This window comes from Echiichthys vipera (genome assembly GCF_963691815.1).
Source record: "Echiichthys vipera genome assembly, chromosome: 4".
NCBI lineage: Eukaryota > Metazoa > Chordata > Actinopteri > Perciformes > Trachinidae > Echiichthys > Echiichthys vipera.
The window spans coordinates 20,062,106-20,083,174 of NC_139829.1; the positions used below are offsets into that span (position 1 = coordinate 20,062,106).

General features: G+C 40.4%; 1 protein-coding gene across 2 annotated transcripts in view; it reads right to left on the reverse strand.

The window, feature by feature from the left end:
- The window catches only part of osbp2b (oxysterol binding protein 2b), a 48,211-nt gene that overhangs the window by 22,603 nt on the left and 4,539 nt on the right, over positions 1-21,069 (reverse strand). The window contains exons 1-3 of one of the 2 annotated variants that reach the window (XM_083912533.1): positions 20,247-20,363; positions 20,094-20,141; positions 18,139-18,347 (exon numbers count right to left, since the gene is read on the reverse strand). In XM_083912533.1, coding sequence (XP_083768659.1) covers positions 18,139-18,347; positions 20,094-20,122 — 238 coding nt within the window. In that variant the 5' untranslated portion in view covers positions 20,123-20,141; positions 20,247-20,363. Of the gene's footprint in view, positions 1-18,138; positions 18,348-20,093; positions 20,142-20,246; positions 20,364-21,069 lie in introns of those variants that run through there. The other variant, XM_083912532.1, reaches the window with a different exon arrangement.

The following is a 21,069-nucleotide window of genomic DNA, read 5'->3' on the forward strand; positions in this document are numbered from 1 at the left end:
ATCTCTACTGAAACCTCCTACTCAGAGGATGATGATATAATTGAAGCAAATGTCTACATCTGAGGCAAGGTCGGGGATACAAGTTAACAGGTCACAGCTCATCAAATCACAACATCTCAGCACATAAACACACATCCGTCTTCCGTCCTTCCCCAGCATGTGCATAATGTCGCTTGTTCTCCCTTCACGCCTTCCTTATTTTGCATGAGAGAGAGAGAGAGAAAGGGAGAGAGAGGAAGCAGGAGACACGTGGGAGAGTGTAATTGGGAGAGCAGTAGTCTTGCTGCCATCCCACTGTCAGGGCTCGTCTCTCTGCTCGTCCCTGAGGACAGGCTGTCAGATCAGTGGAGCCAGGCCTAAAGACATGTACGTTGAGCAGCCAGAGTACATAGGAGATGTGTCTTGATTAAAGATGGTATTGAAAGATCTTATCAATGGGAAAACTAGGTTCAGAGAATTATTATTATTTTTATTAGCAAATAAATTATTACAGTTAATTTTTACAGGTCAGAGTCACCGTGGTGCTGTGGACTGTAGACTAAAAATTAACACACGGAATGCAACATATCTATTAATTATGTCTGTTAAAAAAAATTAGATAGATCAGGAAAATGCATACTGTACACACTAATCTCAATAGACTAATACAATAGACAATTACAATTATCCAAATGTACCTAATTAGACACAGGAAAAGGTATAAGACAACTCATCGCAGCACATTACTTTTTTATTTGCTCAAAGGTCGAGACTTTTTCTTTTGCATACATGCTGTGATATATATCAGCACAGAAACAATCATGATTATCAGATATTGATTCCAAATTATCCAGCCTTAATGCACATAATCTGACCACAGAGAGTTTGTACCTGTGGTTGAAACATATTTCTCTCAGCACTGACAGCAAAGAGAGAGGGAGATGAGTGTTTTGCAGTGACTGTTTTCACAGTGCGTGCAGGAGAATGAGAATAAATGAGAAGTATATCAGGAACAGAAGAGGGAACAAAGGTAGATGAAGAGCGAAGACGCGTCCCAAGGGACTGGAGTGTAATCCTGGCCAGTAATTGCTAACTGGCTCCATACCTCCTCTGAGATACATAACAAGGAGACAGCAGGTTAAACCCAGTAACACCGCGGCGCTCAGCTCTCCACAAGCAAATGAGAAACTGTGCAGTGCAACTCATCACTGTCCCCGATGCTCTGCAGTACAGCTCTGGCAGTGTATCCAATCGAACACTCTCAGAAAGCAGCCAGCAACACTGCAGCAACTAAGCAATGAGAATTAATTCAGTAACATTTTACAATGTGCAAGGATGGACAAAAAGAAAAACGATCACACTGCTGACTACCAGGATGCAGATTTATATTCTGGAGTGCTGAGTACAATTTATGAATTCCCAGCTGGTGCATCAAACCTGTGAGAGGAAACAGTCTCTAGCTTACTGTATAACTTCTACCGTCTGAAGGTTGAGGTTATTAATTATCCTACAACCTCAGAATACTAACTGAGCTCAATTACACAAGTCTGGTCACTATGACAGGATTTTCAGGAAATTACTGCAATAATAAAAATAAAAAGTTTTCTGTTCTCTAGCGATTGTGAATCACAAGCCAATTATGAAGCCTGTGTTTACCATCTGAAACAGTCTGCAGCGATCTCTTTATTGTCTGATGTGCATTATTTAAGAGAGTTTTCATCATTGAAAGGCATAGAGCATGATTAAAACCCATGTATGCAAGACTGGTAAGCATACCTTAACTGAATGCATGCTCACACACATACATCCTTCATTTATATGCGTGCAAAGAGCTGCTCAGGCTGTGGGAGGAGGAGGGTCTGTTGAAAGCTGTCCTGTTTCTTATGAAACAGGACAGGTATTAAAAGAAAAAAGGATTAAAATATTGTTTTTTAAAGACATGTCTCATTGACACAGGCACAGTTTATCGTAGTGCTTATCTTCCCTTCTTAAATGATTTGCTTGTGTCACACACTAATGTAGTTGCTCATGAACACAAACACACAAACATAATACAGTAACTTATCCTTTGTGAAAGGACCATTTATAGTATTTACAATGATTCTGTAATTACCCCTCTATATAGTAGTGTATTGTGATTGGCAGAGGCACAGAAAATTATCCATACATGCAATTCAGCATTACTTTTTGTAATTTTAACCCACATATTCTGGGACCTGTAATATTAAACAGTGCTCACTGTTACCATGGTAACCACAGGTGTCAGGACTTTAATGACAGAATTTGTGTGACTTACATAAAGATCATGCACTGATTCCTGATTGAATAATAACTTCAGAAGGCATAATCTGGCTTGCATCTATTCCTCTCAGCACTACGATGATAAAGGTTGAATATGTAGAATCTTCATTAAAAGCTATATATTTTTAAAAAAGGAAAAAAGAATACACCCACAGGCGTACAGAATGAACATATTGCTTTTCCATAAAAAAAATATATTTAGTCTTTTAATTAATTTATATTTAACTTTTACGGGTTTGACAATGACGTCACCTTCTGTTTACATTGTAAAGTCAATAGCAGCCGGCAATGCTGGTTGCCAGGGTTGTCTGTTTTTCGGTGCAGCTACTGTAGGCTGGCTCTGGGTGAAATGGACTTTACCAATCCTGCAGCAGCGTTATTTGTCCCAGCAGCGGAGTGACTGGAGACAGGCAAAATTGAAAGTCAATGCAGGCCAAGCATTCACTCCATGGACTGAGATAAAGGGGTTCAACGTCATTAAAACACACGCCCAAATGGCTACGTTTCTCCTTGATTGGTAAGCTAACTTTCATGTTTACTTAGCTGTAACGACTAACAGTAACTGTCAGTCAAACTCCTCTGCAATACTTGTTTTTATGGTGTGATTTGCCGGAGGTGATGAGTTCAAACAGACTCAGACTCCGGTCTCCTGTTGGCTACTGGACCAGGTCTGACCAACCTGGCAACCTGATTGCTTTTAATTATTTTTGTTGTTGCGACTACAATCTTGAGACACTAGATGGCGGTGTTCTGCTCAGTCTCCATATTCAACCTTTAACCATGATACGGTACAAATATGTTAACCGAGAAAGATTCTACCTTACTGTTTATCCCTTGGTAGCGCTCCCTGTAATATCTCTGTCTGTTTTGTATTAGGTCATCATGGGCATGTTGCATGTCAATGAGCAGGATTGCTTTAAGCAATACTGAATATGTATTTTTTGATTTTTGCATTTTATGTAATAAAAATATCTTAACTGGTAAAACATTTAATTCACTGGCCAATACATCAAATACAGATCCATAGACAGTTTACCAGATTGCATGTATCTCATAACTATATGGCAATAAAAAATGACATTACAAAAAGTAATTTATCCATATAAACCAGTCCTACTTAGCACTGCAATAACAATTCTCAAACAACAAGCTAGTTTTAACAGGTTGGAAAGTATTTGGATCTACATGTATTTGACAATTCATACTATTGATAGGAACTCATGTTACTGTCACTGTCTCACCCTAATGATGTGGAATGATTTTGCAAACCATGATCCATGAGTCAGTAACCCGGGGACACGTCAAGATCGTGATCCATCATGCTAACTGTCCTAGGGCCAGAGCTACAAGATAATGAGCCATGCAGGTAGCCATCAAACTAGAAAAGAGCCTTTACAGAGCAGTTGTAGAGGTGTCTCTAAAGAACCCTTAAGTTATGCATTGATATTTGAATTATTTAAAAAAGCTCCAGTGTCTGACCCTGCGCTCTGACCCCTCTTAAAAAATGCAAAAAAAGATGTGTATCTGTAACAAGGGATGGATAAAAAGTAATTTATCATATCATAATCAACCTGTGGGGAAGGGTTAGGTTTAGGCAACAAAACTACTTTGTCAGGTTTAGGAAAAGATAGTGGTTTGGTTTAAGATAAATATGTTTGTTAGTTGTCCTGTTTGTTTGACCTCTCCATCCACAACCTTCCTCCTTCCTCCACAGACTGTGTCGTTCTTCACAAACTAAAGGGTGCCTTGTGCGCCTGTATCAGACACTGAGGGCCAATGACCAAGCTGCTGTATTTGGCTTGTTTGGAAAAGGTTGGATTATCAATGTGATGTAGAATCTCACATATTAGTGCAACTCCAAATGAGGTTTTACATGTCAACAAACCACTCAAACTAAGTCTGTTTATCACAGCAGCTATTGCCACTGGAGGAGAGTACATTTCAATCAATGATTCACCCTTCAGCTTCAAAGGTTTTTTTCATGCACTGGGATTAATGCTTCTGTTAAAAAGTTTATAAGAATGGATGGTCAGATCAGGTCTACAAAATATGGTACAAGGTTTTTCTTTTTGGGATCATTACAGTACAAGGCTTAGACCTTGTCTGTATAGGTTTATAAGTCACTTTACAAGGATAGATGCCCATAGGTCTTTCACAACTGCTTGGTCACCTAATTTTAATTAGGCAGAAGTCTCAAAATGTTTCAGGGGCATGTCAGATTGCAACAGAGTTTGCATTAAGAATTCATATTTACATAAAGTGACTTTCTGTCTGGGAGCTTTCCTCTTCTATTTTTCACAAATCACAATTCCTGCCTAAAAGTGGAGCAATGCCTTCACGACAATGACACATGGCTGTCAACCAGAAATGATTGTTTGCAGGTGTGTGCCTCCCAGTGTGCTCTATCATGAGGGAGCTGCAACATTGTAAAAGCATCTTATTATTCTTACAACTATTATTCTTATTATAGTTGTATTTGTTGCTTTATTTTAGCAGTGGCCATGCTGGAACAGTGAGCTCTCCAATTTACTGAGCCAAACTGGCCCCTACTGCAGTTAACACTTAACCATTGTTACTGAACTTTGCATAATTTATAGACCTTTTCAATGGAATTCCATTGCTAGGCAACAGCCTTGGTCCTTGGTAATTTCCTCTCAGCTGATGTCGTTCACATTCACTGCAACTGGAAACAAACTAGGACTGTTTAATGTTTATGTTTACATCTTTGAAAAGGTCCATATATAACTGTGTTTCACTAAGAATTGGTCTTTACTTTGGAACTAGTAAAGGTTGATTTAGTGGCTTAGAAAAGGCAATCCGCTGTGATTTCAATTCATATAGTCCATCGCTACGTTTCTTTATCTATATATTTGTTGGTTGTATTACAGCTAAATTAATTAGTTGTTTATGGACACGGATACAATAAAGTGGATCAAGAAAATAATACAGTAACATTTTATTTTTTTGTTAATTTAGTAGCCAATATGACAAAGATCGTGGCCAAGAAATACTCATCGCCAATCCAAACCAGCTGGTTGAGCTACTTTTTTTATGTCCCAAACTTGTTTTAAAATAACCTAAATCCACATACATAGCATGTAAAATGTATTTTCATTTTTTATGTTTCAAATTTCAACACGTCAAACTGAAACACTATATCATCAGAGGTAGTCTGGCTTACTGGTGTGGGGATAAAATCAGGCATCTCCTTCCCTTCCACTATCTATTTGCAAGGGCACCGTTGCTGCATCTGGGGCTTAGCACTGCCCAAGACAATTGTGATGGTTTAAAGAAAGCGATTAAAACAAGCAAGAACATTTTTTCTGACTATCTCAGAAAATGAACTTGTGCAGCCAGACTTGCAATGCGAGACTACAAGTGTTTCTATTGGCAGTATCAAAGCCCTTACATATTTGAATGTTACTCCTGAGACATACAGGGCATCCTTATGAAAGCCTTTGATTTATCACACTATGTTGAGACACTAAAAGTGAACAGAACAGCTTGTACTACAGTATTGTCCGTTATTGGAGGATTTCGAACTATTGCATCGATGGTTTTCTGGCTCATTTTCTTTCCGTTTCTTCCGTAATCACATCATTCATAATGCAGAGTGTGTGCAGAAGCCTACTATGAAAAGTCTTAAAACAACATGGGCTATACCACCCATGCCAAACTAATTTCAGTGAACAAACAGGCAAAGTGAGGAGACGGAGAGCCCGGGGCTTAAGAGCACAGCTGTTCAACTCCACATTGTCCAACCCTGCCATGGGCAAACACAATGATAGATGAAGTTAGAGAGGTGGAAATGTAGAATAGGATGAGCAGAGAGAGGCTAAGGGATATGATGGTTACCATGTTTCTTTATTGTTCCTCAAGGTATATATTCATATGAATACACAATTAAGTACACTGTATGGGATGCTATTTACCTGCCATGAGCAGTAATAGAATATTGATTTGATCCGTGTAAAATCCTTCACCATTTGAACAGGATGTCATACAGGCTAGTATTGCAAGGTTATTGTGAGTGGGCAGTATAAAATACTGGTAATTTGAAGACCTTAGTTAATGCTCTCACCACTCTACTTGCCACATTTGCACTTTAGGAACTTATGAAATACAGAATGTTGCATTTTACACTTGCTAATGGTGCAATGAACTCTACACACATTACATGCAAACTCAGATGCACATTGCCACCACAACGCGTAGGCCTGGCAGGCTTCGACTCATCCACATGCAAATCTGAGGTGGAGCAGGCGCAAAGAAGAGAGGGGAAATGAGTAGCAGCACAGGAGAAAGAAGGGAAAGAGGAAAGGAGACTGCATGCAGGAGAGAGGACACGCTGCACTCTTTACAGCATGAGGTGCTGCAATGTTGAGGGAGGCTGCCGAGATGTGAGCATTCATGGCGACAGATGAGAGACAGCGAGGAAGACGGATGGAGGGATGACGGCTACCTCTCAGACACAGGATGAGGAAGAGATGGCAGGATGAAGAAGGTTTTGTCATTGAACAGATGGAGAGGAGTGTGACAGCTCCATGCTAATGTCATAGCTTTAACCATAGCTGTACTGACCCTGGTTGACTTTACTCAGGCAGCCCGAGTTGCAAAGGGAGCGGACCGTCCCTGGCTCCCAGCAGCTCCGGCCCTTCATCCCACTCTCTGCAGGCCTGATCACACGCTGCGCTCCCTGAGATGCAACGCTGCCCTGTGCCACTACATAATCCCAGCGAGGTGGGGGCAGAGGAAGCGACTTTCCCTGTTCAGCATTGCAGCATGTACGCACACACATGCACACTTGCACACGTACATACGGTACACAGGCGGGGGAGCCAAGCAGGCGCTCCCTCGTGTGATTCCAGTCTCCTCTCCTGCATTGCTTCCCTTTCTTGCGAAAACACACACGCACTCGGGGTACATACATTCACAGTTCTCCTCCACATGCTTCTCTCAGTGCAATGCAGACCGGAGAGGGAGGGAGGGAGGGAGAGAGTGAGTGAGTGAGTGAAGCAGAGAGGAGATATAGGACTCGACAGACAGCAGTCATCAACACAACTAAAACCAGAATGCATTCTTTCCTCTCGGTCAACCCCTCCTTGACAGAAAACGTCAACTATTTCAGGAAAGCGAAGATGGCAGAGATGGTATAAGGAAAAGTCTGTGTCGCTTAAAAAATGACACCACGAAGAGCTTATGTATGATGAGACATGAGAGATGGAAAAATTTCAGATTACTCAGACTGGTGTCACTAAACCAAGTGCGGAAGCTAAAATAAAACATCCTTCAATAAAAGATGTCAGAATCTCTTTATAGTGCTGATCACCAGCTGCTGATGGGCCACCTCAAATCTCAAAGTCAGTGTCACTGTACCAATACAGCACAATTCATACTCTAGTTAGCCCTGGGCTACAATAACAAGCCTCACGCCCTCCCCTTTCAAAGCAGGGGAAGGTCATCGTTCAAATATTGCTGACAGTGCACATACTGTAATGTACTGTAACTCAAGGTCACCCCGGCTACCTGGACTATTTCTCCTCTGCTAGATTTAACCGTGGGCTTTTGTAAACACATTACATTACATCTGTCCTAAGTAGGGCTGGCAGGGCTGGCCTATAATTAATTAGGATATTGTTAATTTACTATCAGCTGAATTACATTATGTACAAAATAACCATATCCTGCCATTATTTCACAAATTTCTGCTAGTCAAATTACTGATTTGGCAAGCTAAAATGTGTTTTTTTACTTTTTATTTCAAACATACAGTATGAAGAGTCTGATCACATGGAATAAAAGCCAATGGAAGAGAGTTAATTGCTTTGTACAATCAATTTGGTTATTTTATCACGTGTGATTATATGTTGCTGTGATATATCGGGAAAAAATATTCTAAATATTATTGTGATAACAATCTCAAGCGTATCACCAGAAACCGAAATGTATCAAATTACTAGTATTGTGAACCCCCTCAAAATCTGAATACACTCTAATGTCAGTTTTCAGTAAATCCATAATCTGAATCCCATACACTTAGAATATCAACAAAAACCAATGACATCTAATTGTACGTCCAACCAACCCATCAGCTCAAATTGTATAAGTCTAAAATCTGTATTAACTAATCCAGATAAATATATACCAGGTAAGTAGGGGTGTCACAATTCTCCAAATCCAGGATTGGATCATACTTTCAATTTTAAGGTCACACTTCGATCAAATTCACAGTTGAATTATTTATTTATTTTCAGCACTGAAGGCTATGTAATTGTTAGACAACGCAATCTTGATTTGTGAAGATCAAGAGGTTATTTGTTTTATGCCAGCTATCATTCACATTTTAAATTCTTATATAAGATATAAGACACAGCTACATGGTATCAAGTGTGATGTAACTGCCATCATTTTGGGGGATGGTACCACACAGTCATATGTTCAAATTTGATCTATTTTTACACTGAAAACAGCACATGTATCAGTAATGCTATGAATATCTCTGGACCAAGCACGAAAAGAGCATAAAATCAGCTGCACAAACTAGGCCAGCAGTAAAGTGAGTCCCTCTTTGATTGAACAACTGCTACAGCATCACATGAAGCTTGTGTATTAAAATTTTTATTCTGTAAAATATCTTCACAGCAGGTAACAGGAGAGCTGCTGTGGACTAAAAGTGAGGTGAGAGAAGTGCTGACAGGGAAAGATTGTTGGACTGTAAAACAACATCACCTACAGTAGATCCCATTAGATGTCCCAGAGCATGTTTTAGGGCATGGTGAAGCATGAAACCTCAATTAATTTCATACTTGACGTTCATCATTTCTTTTCTTCAATACTGTCAAGTTCAACCATGCACAGAGAGGCAAACATGACGGGTGAAAACACAAAGCTTTGTGATGTACTTCATATAGGGTCTTGTTTGGGGTGTATTTTTCAGTCATTACTCCTAATTTTAAACACTTTAAGCTGCATTTTATTTATGAAATTATCATTATTATCCATAAGTTAAACTGAAATAAATAAAGTCACTGTTGTGGTGTTCCTGTTCATAGAAGTGAAACACTGCTTGACTATTCAGTAGCACCGCACACACCTATGTTATGTACAGTAGAGATGAAACGGTATGATCATTTTACATCTCAATTATAATCAAAATTATCACATTTATCAGTGTTATTGCAGTATTTTAATGTTTAAAAAGTACTGTTACACACCAAGTTTTATAGCACTTTTCTTTTGCATAAACATTAAACTTATAGCATGTACTGCTGACAGGTTGACCATCTTCCATCCAGCTTCTCTCAGCACTCTTATAAGGACCCAAAATACAACCACACTTCGGACTCGAGAACCGGCTGAAAACCATCCGGAGCGCTGTTACTTCCTTTCGCCATTTTTTTCACCAATGCAAAACACACCCACGTTGCTGCACCTGCTTCTGGGCAACTGTTGCCAACTTTGGTTTATGCTGCAGTTTTTCAAACACAGTTTTAACGATAACTGAAGTTTGACGGTAATACTAACCAAACTGAAATTTGACCACAGTTTATCATTAACCGAATAACTGTTTCATCCCTGTGTATGAGTTTATGTAGTTAGACTCTACTTTCAGCTATCCAACACGTATTCACATGCAGTACAATAAAAGAGTCAAATAAATTAACATAACATCTAAATTATATTTACACCAATTTCCTTTTAGAAGTTAAAACATTACTGCACTTTTATTTTTAAATACTCCAGACTCCAATCTATACAAGATCATCTCCATGAGAGTTTTAAAAGCACTCTGAACTCTGGAGTGAAGCCCAAGTTGCACCAAATGATATTCTTTAGAAATCTCACAGTTAAACAAAAATTCAACAGCACATTTCCCTGGAGGAGACAGTCGAAGTCCAAACCATCTGAAAGACAAACTAAAGGGAAAAAAGGGCATTTAAAGAGCACGAGTTACAGTCTCATTAAACCAATTACTGCATTTAAGTCCAGGAACCAAAACACTTCACACAGCCTGAATACACAAGCAGCGAGCTCATTAAAACCAGCTCGTACAGCTTGAGAAAAACAGTTTATTAATTGGAAGGAACTCCTTTTAACAGGAAAATTACATTTTAGAAGTCACATTCGGAGTTTGAGACCTTTTAAAAACATTATGCTGTGGCAATCCTAGCAGCTGTAGCCATATAAATGTTAGAGCCATGCTGAAAGGGCTCATTATGCTGTGTGACACTGTGGGACGACAGAAGTCTTGCATGTAGAAAAAGAAACTCTTCTGAAGGTCTTCGGTTTATTGACTGCAGTGAAACACAAGCTGAAACTGAGGCCTCCTAATGGACTGATGTTCCTCCTGTGGCGATAACAATCTGCTTATCCAGAGGAGGTGGAAGATCTTTAATTAACCACAAATATAAGAGTTAAGTTATAATTGTTTCCTTTGTCAGCCTGCACTGGCTCACAGTGGATAAACCACGTATCAACTTGATGATTTATCAAAAAAAAAAAAAGACATATCACTTCATGTCAATGCCCCTCGCAGCAGAGTGAAATTACAGCTGACTCTCAATATGCTGGGGCAATGAATCATCTAACCCTGAGTGCACTTAGTCATCGCTGACAAATAAACTGGCATCCAGGTAGCATCTTTGAGCAGCAGCTGTTGGTGTTGGCACTGTAAGAACCTCTGTGAGCTATGCCTTTACATTTTTTTTGTTTGGGGAGTCTGAAAAAATATCATAACGCGTATTGAAGCATAGAAGTAATGGTAATACAAATGTTTTCTCATTCATGTGCAAATACAGAAGCTCCAAAATGGTATCAGATGATAAACCTTGTGTAAGAGTTTTGATAATATATTCAAAAAGAAATGTGTCTACTAACACATTGAAATTAAATAGTACATAGTGTATGTCCTGAATGAAGATGCTACTTAAATATCAACAGACTTACTTTTCAAAAAAAAGTATGCAAATGTTGCGTTGAAGACGTGATAAAACCATTTTCATAAGCAGTAACCTTAACAAAATGTTTCCATGGTTGCTGACCAGAGCTGCAGAAATGAGCAGTGTTTGAACATTTGCTCATTAAAGAATAGTTTCAGTTCAGTGATATTGTGGGGTTTCTAGCACGTACAATTTAATTGGCTTAAGGTCAGATCTCTCCATAGACTGTAAAGAAACTTTCAATAGTCAAAACCTGGTGTGGAAGACTTTCTGTGCTGTATTGTGAGACCTGACCTCACTTTAACATTCAGATACCTTTCATATTTTACTCTACAAGGTTAGATTAGTGTCAAAACATTAAAACTAAGATTTAAAAAGGTTGAGTAGGTAAGTATTACTGTTTGAAATGAAGGAATGGAATAATCCCTACAATCTACAAACGTGCTTCACATCACCTCCTTCTTCATCCCTTCTACATTCATCATCATGTTTTCTATAAATGACTGCATCATGTTACACTGTTGCTTAAAAAGAAACAAGCAGCCACAGAGATAAAACGGGGTTCCATGCCAATCCCATGACCGATGCTGCTATGAACGCTGACTCTTCCCAACAGAAAAGACACACACGAGAACTAAATGGAAAGGAAATAATGGTGTGAGAAAGCACAGAAGGTGACATAAAAATAATTACAAATCATGTCTCCCTTTGCTTCTCTTCTCTGATGTCTGGAAAAAAAACACTCCCTGCCCCTAGCATTAAATGCCAGATGGACAGTTTAAATGAATATTACTCACAGAGAATAACGCTTCCAACAGTGTTTTGATAACAACAAAACAGTGTGTTGGATTGGTGCTGTGGGGAAAACACTTAGCACTAGTCACAAAGAGCTACACCTGACCAGCGAAAAAAGAACAGAACAACGACAGAAATCTACTAAGAGGATGAGAAAGGAGCAAAATGGAAAAGCTGAATACTGAAGCTCCATTGTCCTAGCTGACCGCCTTGCACGACATTTAACTCCCATTTAATGACCTGCCTGTAACTGCATTCTCAATTTCTCAACTTCTCCTCTCTGCTGATAGAGCAGAAAAGCGAGGGACAGAGAAAATATGACTGTCGCCTGGGACACAATTGGAGCTTAATAATGAATTCAAGTTACATGCAGCATACAGCAGATCACTGGACACACTGGAACCCTACAGAGCAGACAACAATACTTAGTACAACAAAGGACAGCACAATAATCCCAGTAATGAAGTGTGGATCCTGTAACAATGGAGTGCTTCAATAACGCTGTCCAATGATTGTATTGAGTCATGATTAATAAAATGTATAGATCCATTAAATAGAGTAAACAATGGTCACACACACACACACACACACACACACACACACACACACACACACACACACACACACACACACACACACACACACACACACACACACACACACACACACACACACACACACACACACACACACACACACACACACACACACACACACACACACACACACACACAATATATCTATAGACATAAAAATTAAAAGTCAGAAAACAAACATAACGAAATCTAAACATGCATTTTTATTTTAAAATAAAGAAATAAAGAAAAAAGACGAAATCAAAATCATGTTAACTGTAAAATATTTATTTCTGAATGTGCATGAATGTTACTTTCATGTAACAAACCACTTATGTAACCAACCCTGTCTCCAAAAAAAATGAATTATGAGTCAATTATGTTTCGAGGGAACGTATTTTCTCCCAGATCCTACCTTTGTTTTCAACATGTCCTCGTATTGAACCAGAACTATTTGGTTAGCTTGAGGAAAAATCATGGTTTGTTATGTAAGTAAAGTAACTTAAAATAAGTCAACGTCGACTGTTGGTTCCCGACCTTCACCTCCTCTGGGGCGGACTTTGGGAATAGTAAAGTATGTGTGATACGTCAAAAACAGTATCAGTATATGTTTGTTTGTGGTTTAACCTTAGCAGAGGTAATGGAAGTGCCGTCCCTATTCTGTCCAGACAGCACTCATAATAATTAGTGGGTTTAGAGTCCATTCCACTTACTTAAGCTAAAAAGGCACCGTTTGCTTGTAATACAAGAACAAAGAGAGAGGAGGTGAAAATATAGATGTAGGAGAGGAAGTTAGCAAACAGACAGCAAGCCCAGAAGAAACAGGACAAAGACAATGGGTTTGATTAGTTTCCATTGTTTAGAATATACTTCAGCATAGACACGATGTTTCACAGAGCAAGTCGAACCAGTAGGATAGGAAGCAGGTGGCATGTAGCTCCAAGATCAATGGTGGGTGGTATGTGCAGTTTATATAGGGAGTGTGAGCTCAGACAGGTCAAATCCATTATCAGATAGCAAGGGTTTGATTTCACAGAGACACCGGGCTGTTACATTTTCGACAGATTTAAGAGACAATTAAGGTAGAAAGAAGTTAAATATGGCTGAATAAAACAAGTATGAGATAGAAAAGCACCCAGATCATGGGTGATAGGATCATTTTTACTTGGACATCCACAGAGCCTGTGATCTCTGTGGAGGGACTGGATTCATCCGGTGATTTAAGTTATGTTACAAGACTGACTCTGATCTCTTTGTCTGCATCTCCCTCGTCATTGGGGACTGAGCTGATCTAGCAAATCGACCTCAGCCGCTTTTACATACAAGACAAACACGGACAAGCGATTCGATACACGGCCACTGCAGAACTAATTGATGACGATGATAAGCATTACATCTGTCATTTTTAAGATCCGTTCACAAGCTCAGAGGGGAGCGCAGGTGATAAAATACAGTACTTTAAAACACATTTAGAGTAGTACAGGAGTGAATCTTCTCTTTAATAGTCAAGCTTTATTTTATAGACCTGTCATCAGAATACATTAGTTACCTTATTAGCAAATCGTTATTTATTGTCATGTAGATGGATGTAATTAAACTAACGCAGCCTACACAGAGTATCCTGCCCCTTTATGTAGGGAAAATGTATACAAGAGAGTAAATAAAAACAAATTATTGTTTTTCAATTGACTGTTAATTGAGGAGCATGTTACTTGTTACCTACTCCCTTTGATAATTTAGCAATGTTTTTCCATTTCAAAGCAAAGTTTGTCCCCTTAATGAGCTCTGGGACAGATGTCTACTGTAAACACCTTCTGTCTAACAAAGGAAATCACAGATATTCTTGAGTTATCCACCATAAATCTGCCAATATTCACCAATATACTTGAATATACTATAAGGTGAAGCATTTAAACAAATCAGCATCTAATCAATTTGACAACACATGTATGCACACATTCACGCACACACATCCCTGAGCACAGCGTTGATGAAATAAAAGGCAGATACTCACAAAAAGAAAACAACGCCTTATCCGGTCTCTATTTTTCCCTCCAGACTTTGCAGGACAAAAGCAATGTATTAAGCAAAAGAAACGAGCGAAGAGGGAAGAGTTGGAGAAGGAAAAAGGTCAGTCCATTCAGAACTCAAAACCCCCCTGGATGAAAAGAAGAGTAAATGGCTTACTGAGGGAGAGGAGGAGAGAGAGAAAGAGGGAGGGGGCGAGAAAACCAGAGAGCGAGTGAGAGAGTAGCTGGAAAAGAGAGGAAGCGCGAGCGGCAGAGCGAATGTAGGGGGAAAAAAACAGGGACAGTCAGGACCAGTGCGGGTGGGGAAAATGACAAATGAAGCTTGTTCAAAGAGGCTATCCTAATTTGGATATTTAGTTTCAGAACCATGGACAGAGCACTCTACCTTTTACTAAAGGGAGAATTGCAGTTGGGATGTGAAAATAAAGAAGAAAAGAGGAAAGAGAAAAATAAGGCAAGCAAAAGGATACATGTAAAAGCAAACCAAGTAAATTATGTAAATACATCTCGGGCTGGGCGATAAGACAATACATATTTCATCAGAACAACATAAAAATGTCTATGATATTTACATTTTTTTGTCGTTTCTATCGCAATGCCGAAAAACAAGCACACATATTGCGTTTGGCCAATATTTACATGGTTTGCACTTTGTTGTGTACATTATGTTACTTTTAAGTAAAGTTCTTAATAAAATGAAAATTTTAAGTATTTAATTCACACAGGAGTATACAAAGTATACAAAAATAGGCTTTACCATGTGGTTATTTATGGACTATTTATTTATTACCAGAAAACATACTAGATCATGATATATATCGTTTTGGCCTTATCGCCCATCCCTTACTAGGAATGTCGGGATTAACTGATTTTGCCATATCCGCGGTTACATAACCATAAAAGTTATAGAAACTATGGAGTCCAGATTCCTCCGATGCCCTCTGACAATGAATCATCAATCTTGCGAGTCACGTTGTGCGTGTGTGCGTGTGCGTGTGCGTATATCTTATTTGCAAAGCAGGCCGTCTAAAAGTGACTGTAAAGTTTCAAAATACTGGAACAAAACAGTTTAATGTCGGCAAGAAGGAAGTAGTTCACAACGTGTTACTGTCTACTTTCTGAATCTTAGGGGGATATTTAGTAATTACCTGGATGCAACTTCAGTTCTACAGGAAGTACATGAAGAATCTTTAGACTGACATGTTTTATGTGCAGGACTGGACCAAAAAACTGCTTGTGTGTCTTGTTTATTCAATCAGGTCCAAGAATACATTCACTGATAAATAATCGTGAAAAACGTAAAACCGTGATATTTTCTGTGACATTAATCGGGGTATGGAAATCTGATATCTCAAACATCCCTAGCCCTTACATTAGCTTGCATGCTGTCACATCAGGGTCAGGTGCAGTCAGCTGTATCTGTCTGAACTCAGCTACACCCAAAGAAACCACTAACTGGATGACTGGTTCCAGCATTTATGTATTTCTCAATTTCCACCATCTTCCACTAAACCATCCTAGTTTCCACTAAATTTCATCTCTTGGCAAATTTTCCCTGGTGTAGAATTTATATTGGGACCGCATGTCCGGCTCACAAATTCAAGCCACCACTGGAACCAGTGATTCAACGGCTTGTGAGCTCACTTTCCCAGGCTGTGGCAAAAATAGCACAGACAAACTGATGAGAGAGCATGTTGAAGTGAAGGCAAACACTGCCACCTGCTGAACGTTTGCCCCACACTGCAGGTACTAGCTTCAGAAAGGTGTTAAAATTGCAATCTTAACACAAATTAGAACAAGGTGCACTCATGGAAGGACAGGCAATTTACAAGAGTGGGCTCATAAATGGAAAGGCTGCTGATGTGACCCCAGTAATAATGAGAAACTCACATAATTGATTCAGGATTCAGGTCAACTGTACATAGAAAATAATCTCATGTCTCGCAGACAAAGAGAGACTTGACATTTGAGTCTTACAGCGTATTAATGGATTTAGGGCTTTAAAACCTGCTTCTCACAGGCTAAGATGAAAAGATGAAAGCAACATCTGAGATTGTACTGTAACAACAAGCCATGTCAAAGATACAAAGTTATAACTTTGGTTGCTACCTACACATGTGCTGAGGAGATCAAATTGTTCCAGCGGTGAAAAGAAGAGGGCAGGTCAATGAATGGCAGTGGTCCATGTTTGTCTAACACAGTGGACAAATAACATTCACTGTAGTATTGAAGCATTAACAAATACTTCATTTTCTGTAGACAGACCCACACAGTGTCCCTTTTCTCACATTGTCGCAAATCCTCCTCCCACTGATAGATTAGGTGTGAAAGTCAAAGATTTAACAAAATACAAACAATTTACTGCTTCAGAAAATTATAGCAATGATGCAATAAATACTACACATTTAAAGTTTCGTGTTTAAAACAAAGTATTATTTAATAGTGTGTGCCCGTGTGACAAGTGGCAGCAGACTACAGTATCTTAGATACAGGTGGTGATGTATGTTGAGGTGTCTTTGTATGTTTTCATGAATTCAAATGTCAACAGTTTGCTATGAATAGTGGGAGGTAAAGCTTGCAATTGGCATTGTATCATATTTGGTCTGAGAACAGGCTGTAGTTGAACATAGGCTGTAGTGAATACGCATACACACAAACAATCGGACACACATCAGATATGCAGGTAGTTCAGTAGCCTAACCTTTTCAAAATACAAAATACCAACATTCCTCTTCTGATTACTGGAAGTGGTGAGCTCAAAAGCACTCACATTCTCCCACAGTCTATATTTAGTGATCTGACTTTCAAATGGAGGCCAGAGGAAAATATAGCCTGCCTCAGTCTCTGAAGACCCTGTCTGCAAAAGACTGGGACAGAGAGGCTTTTGGTTTGATGCCAGTGTTAAATGTGAAGAAATACGTTTTTCCCAGGCTTTTCCCACAGCCTTTGACCTACGACACCTTATACAAGCATAAACGAATAAGTCCCCTTGGAAAAGAGAGTGGTCTGTTGTCAGGCTGAATGGAAGCCCAGTTTTCACAGTACCATTAGCATACTCCAGTTTGTTTTCCGACTGGACTGAGGAGACGACGCTGCCCCCTCTTGTCTCACAGTGGAATCTGAATGACTTTAAAAGAAAAAGGGTGTGAGCTGAAATACCAGCGCTGTGCTGAATATTAAATGCCAGGGGGGACATTTGAAAACCAAATCTATCCAAATATCTAGGCTGACCCTGAAGACCATGCTGAACCAGTGCTGAACACACCTTTCACCTTGGATCTTGGAACTAACACAAGTAAGTCACAAGATAAACACTCTCTTGTATGTTGACCCTTGAGACTGTATCAGCCCAGCCTTTATTTATCAAGCTTAAATAATGACCATTCATGTCAGTGCCTCATGGATGTGTTACAGTACGCTCTTACAGATTGCACTATATAAAACTATCAGGCTATAAAAAAACATTCCATGCAGCCTAAATTTTCCATACAAGTAGCTGCTTGCTTCAACTGCCCTTACCAGACTGATCGTTCATCATACGGATGGCTTTAGCTTTGGCCAACTCCAGTGCTGTGACCCATCTCTGCCGCTCCACTTCTGTGCTAGCCTTCAGGTGGTAAGTGCGGCCCCCACTGCTCAGGACAATATTGCAGGCGTCCTCTGTGTCGATGTGCGCTGTGGCCAAGTTGATTGTTCCACGGCATGTATGGGCCATCTCTGCCTGTGTCCTGCGTCAGAAATCCAGGCAGAAGAAGAAGAAACAAGAAAGAGCTGAAGACACTAATTTAGGACATTTTTTAATCATTTAAGAGTAATGCAGGTAGAATAGGACAATTGACATTCCTTTGGCCAATAAGCAGAAGCAGGGAGGCAAGGAGGGACAGACAAATGCCACAAATTATATAAGGATTCACTTTGAAAGCCAAGCAGCAATGGAGGTATTTGGTTATTTCACTTAACCTTCTCTGTATCACATTCAGCCACTCATGAAACCTTAACCTTTATTAGCTAATGTTAAAGAAAATGGATAGTTTTAACATCTAATTCACTCAGTGTGGCCTGGCCTGCCCTGCTGCGAGTGTGCCAGTTTGTGGGTATTCAGTGTAGCCTCCACTAAAACCAACTGTTGCACAGTTGTGGGCCAAAGTAGTCTAGATAACAAGGCCATTGTCTGCCTCCAAGCCTCTGTAGCGAACAAAACCAAACAATGAATAACAGCATTAACAAAGAGAGAACAGAATGTGAGAGGTGGTAAAAAAGAGAGATAGCGGGGAAGAGAGCCAAAGCAGCGGAGCAAGAGATTAGAACAAAGAGCAAGAGCAAGAGAGTGTTGTACGTACAATTTATGCACTGTGCAAGCCAAACGTGTAGACTGTATGTTTGCAAAAACCTCTTCCAATAAAACAAGTGAAGTAGAAATGGAAAAATACTGTAGAATTTATTAAGTAGCATAATTATGAGAAAGTTATTCAACCTCATGACAAGTTTATACATAAGGCTCTGTTAGAACAGAGTTAACACAGCTAATACTGAAAAAGAAATTAGAGTGAAACATTACCAAGTATGTGGTGGGAAGCTGGCTGCCAGTCACTACGTCACGGTTGATGAGCTAAACTGCAGTGCAGGGATGGAAAATCATGTCCCTCAGAGAGCTGAACATAGGCAGGTCTTCACTCCAGCCACAGAAAGCTGAATTTGCTGATTACTAATCACTAATCAGCAAAATCACATGCTGTGTTCAACTCTCAGTGTCACATGATTGCCCATCCATACTCTTGAGACAGCCACTTGGAAGCATGCAGCCATGCGATCATGTGGATGCGTGTGTATTTTAACTGTGGGTGCTACAGTAGATCCTTTCATCCATCCTCAGTGAGCCCTTGCTGCCGTGAGCAGCTGCCTCTAAACTCTACACCAGATCAACTCTCGGTTGACACTGACAAGGTGGCTGCCGCCTCATTAAGTCAGAGGTTGAAGTGTTTTTATAAGTTCTGCCAGGCAGTGATTTCCCTCACACTGCTTCTACTGGCTGAAGTCAAGTCTTGTTATAATGCCAATCCAGAACAAGCGCTTCAGTGTACCGCCCTTCTGCCGACACTCAGTGCACATCAGTTGTGCAGACGAGACCACGCTGGGGCCATGCGAAGCCGTGCGGAGGGTCGGCAGGGACCCTCGACAGCCCAGTTTCCAGCCTCACCCAGCCCGAGCTCAGCTGCAGAGTCGTAGCTGTTAGTGGGTCAACAAAACTGAGTGTCTGACATGAGATCCACGCTGATCGTTTTGGCCCTGTTGGAAGGCAAGGCCATGCAAAGGCCATGAAATATAAAGTCTAGGAAACTACAGAAGCTGGGAAAGAGAGAGACTACAGAGGCTATTATTAAGGCACTAGTAGGGTAGGTCGCGAAGGTGAGTGGGGGCGGCTGAGGGCTTGAGAGAGGGTCCTGCTGAGCCAGGAGAGAATTGCAGTGCTTTACCTGTCAGTCCCCTGTGTACATATCCTCATAAAACACAAATCCACCGATCTGGAACATGTAATGACAGAACAACAACCAGTGAACGACACAGAACATAGAGCCATAAGCATGAGGAGACATTCACAGACAGGCAGAGGAAATAGGACACAGTACCCAGAGCATGAAAATGTAGAAAGGTTTTGCTGTGGCTGCAGGCTGAAATATCACAAGACATGGAGGGAGAGAGCCAGAGAAACGCTGGGGAACGTGTTGTGCTGAAGACAGAGAGGAAACAGAAGACAAGAAAACCAAAGCAATGACACTGCAACATGGACAGCGTGACATGACCTGCTGAGAGTCTTAAACGATGAGATGGTGAGAATGTGTGACTCCCTGCTCTCTTTAGGATCCCTCTGTTGCTCTCACCTTAACATAGAAACACCAAGACAAACTGGACAGGCCACACACACACACACACACACACACACACACACACACACACACACACACACACACACACACACACACACACACACACACACACACACACACACACACACACACACACACACACACACACACACACACACACACACACACACACACACACACACACACACACACACACCTAAGACTAACCAAGTGCCCATTAGGAATATTACAGCATCACATCCACATCCACATCTTTTGCTCTATTCACTCTGCTGATGTGCCAGGCGAGTAAACAGACTCAGATTCAGGCCAGGCTCTACCCTCCAGCTGGGCCCAATGTTGGCCAGTTCACCACTCTCCCACCACGCCTCCCTGCACACAGTGTGCCAGCAGCAACACAATAGCCTGACTCTCCAAAGGGACACAAATGATGCCGAACCCCCACTGAGCACTTAAACTGATACTATCTAGTTACTATCCTGCAGCTGAGAAGGAAATGTGGCAGGCCCACTCTACTATTGAAGTCAAGGCTGGATTCACTGATATGGCAGCTCCAATAGCACTC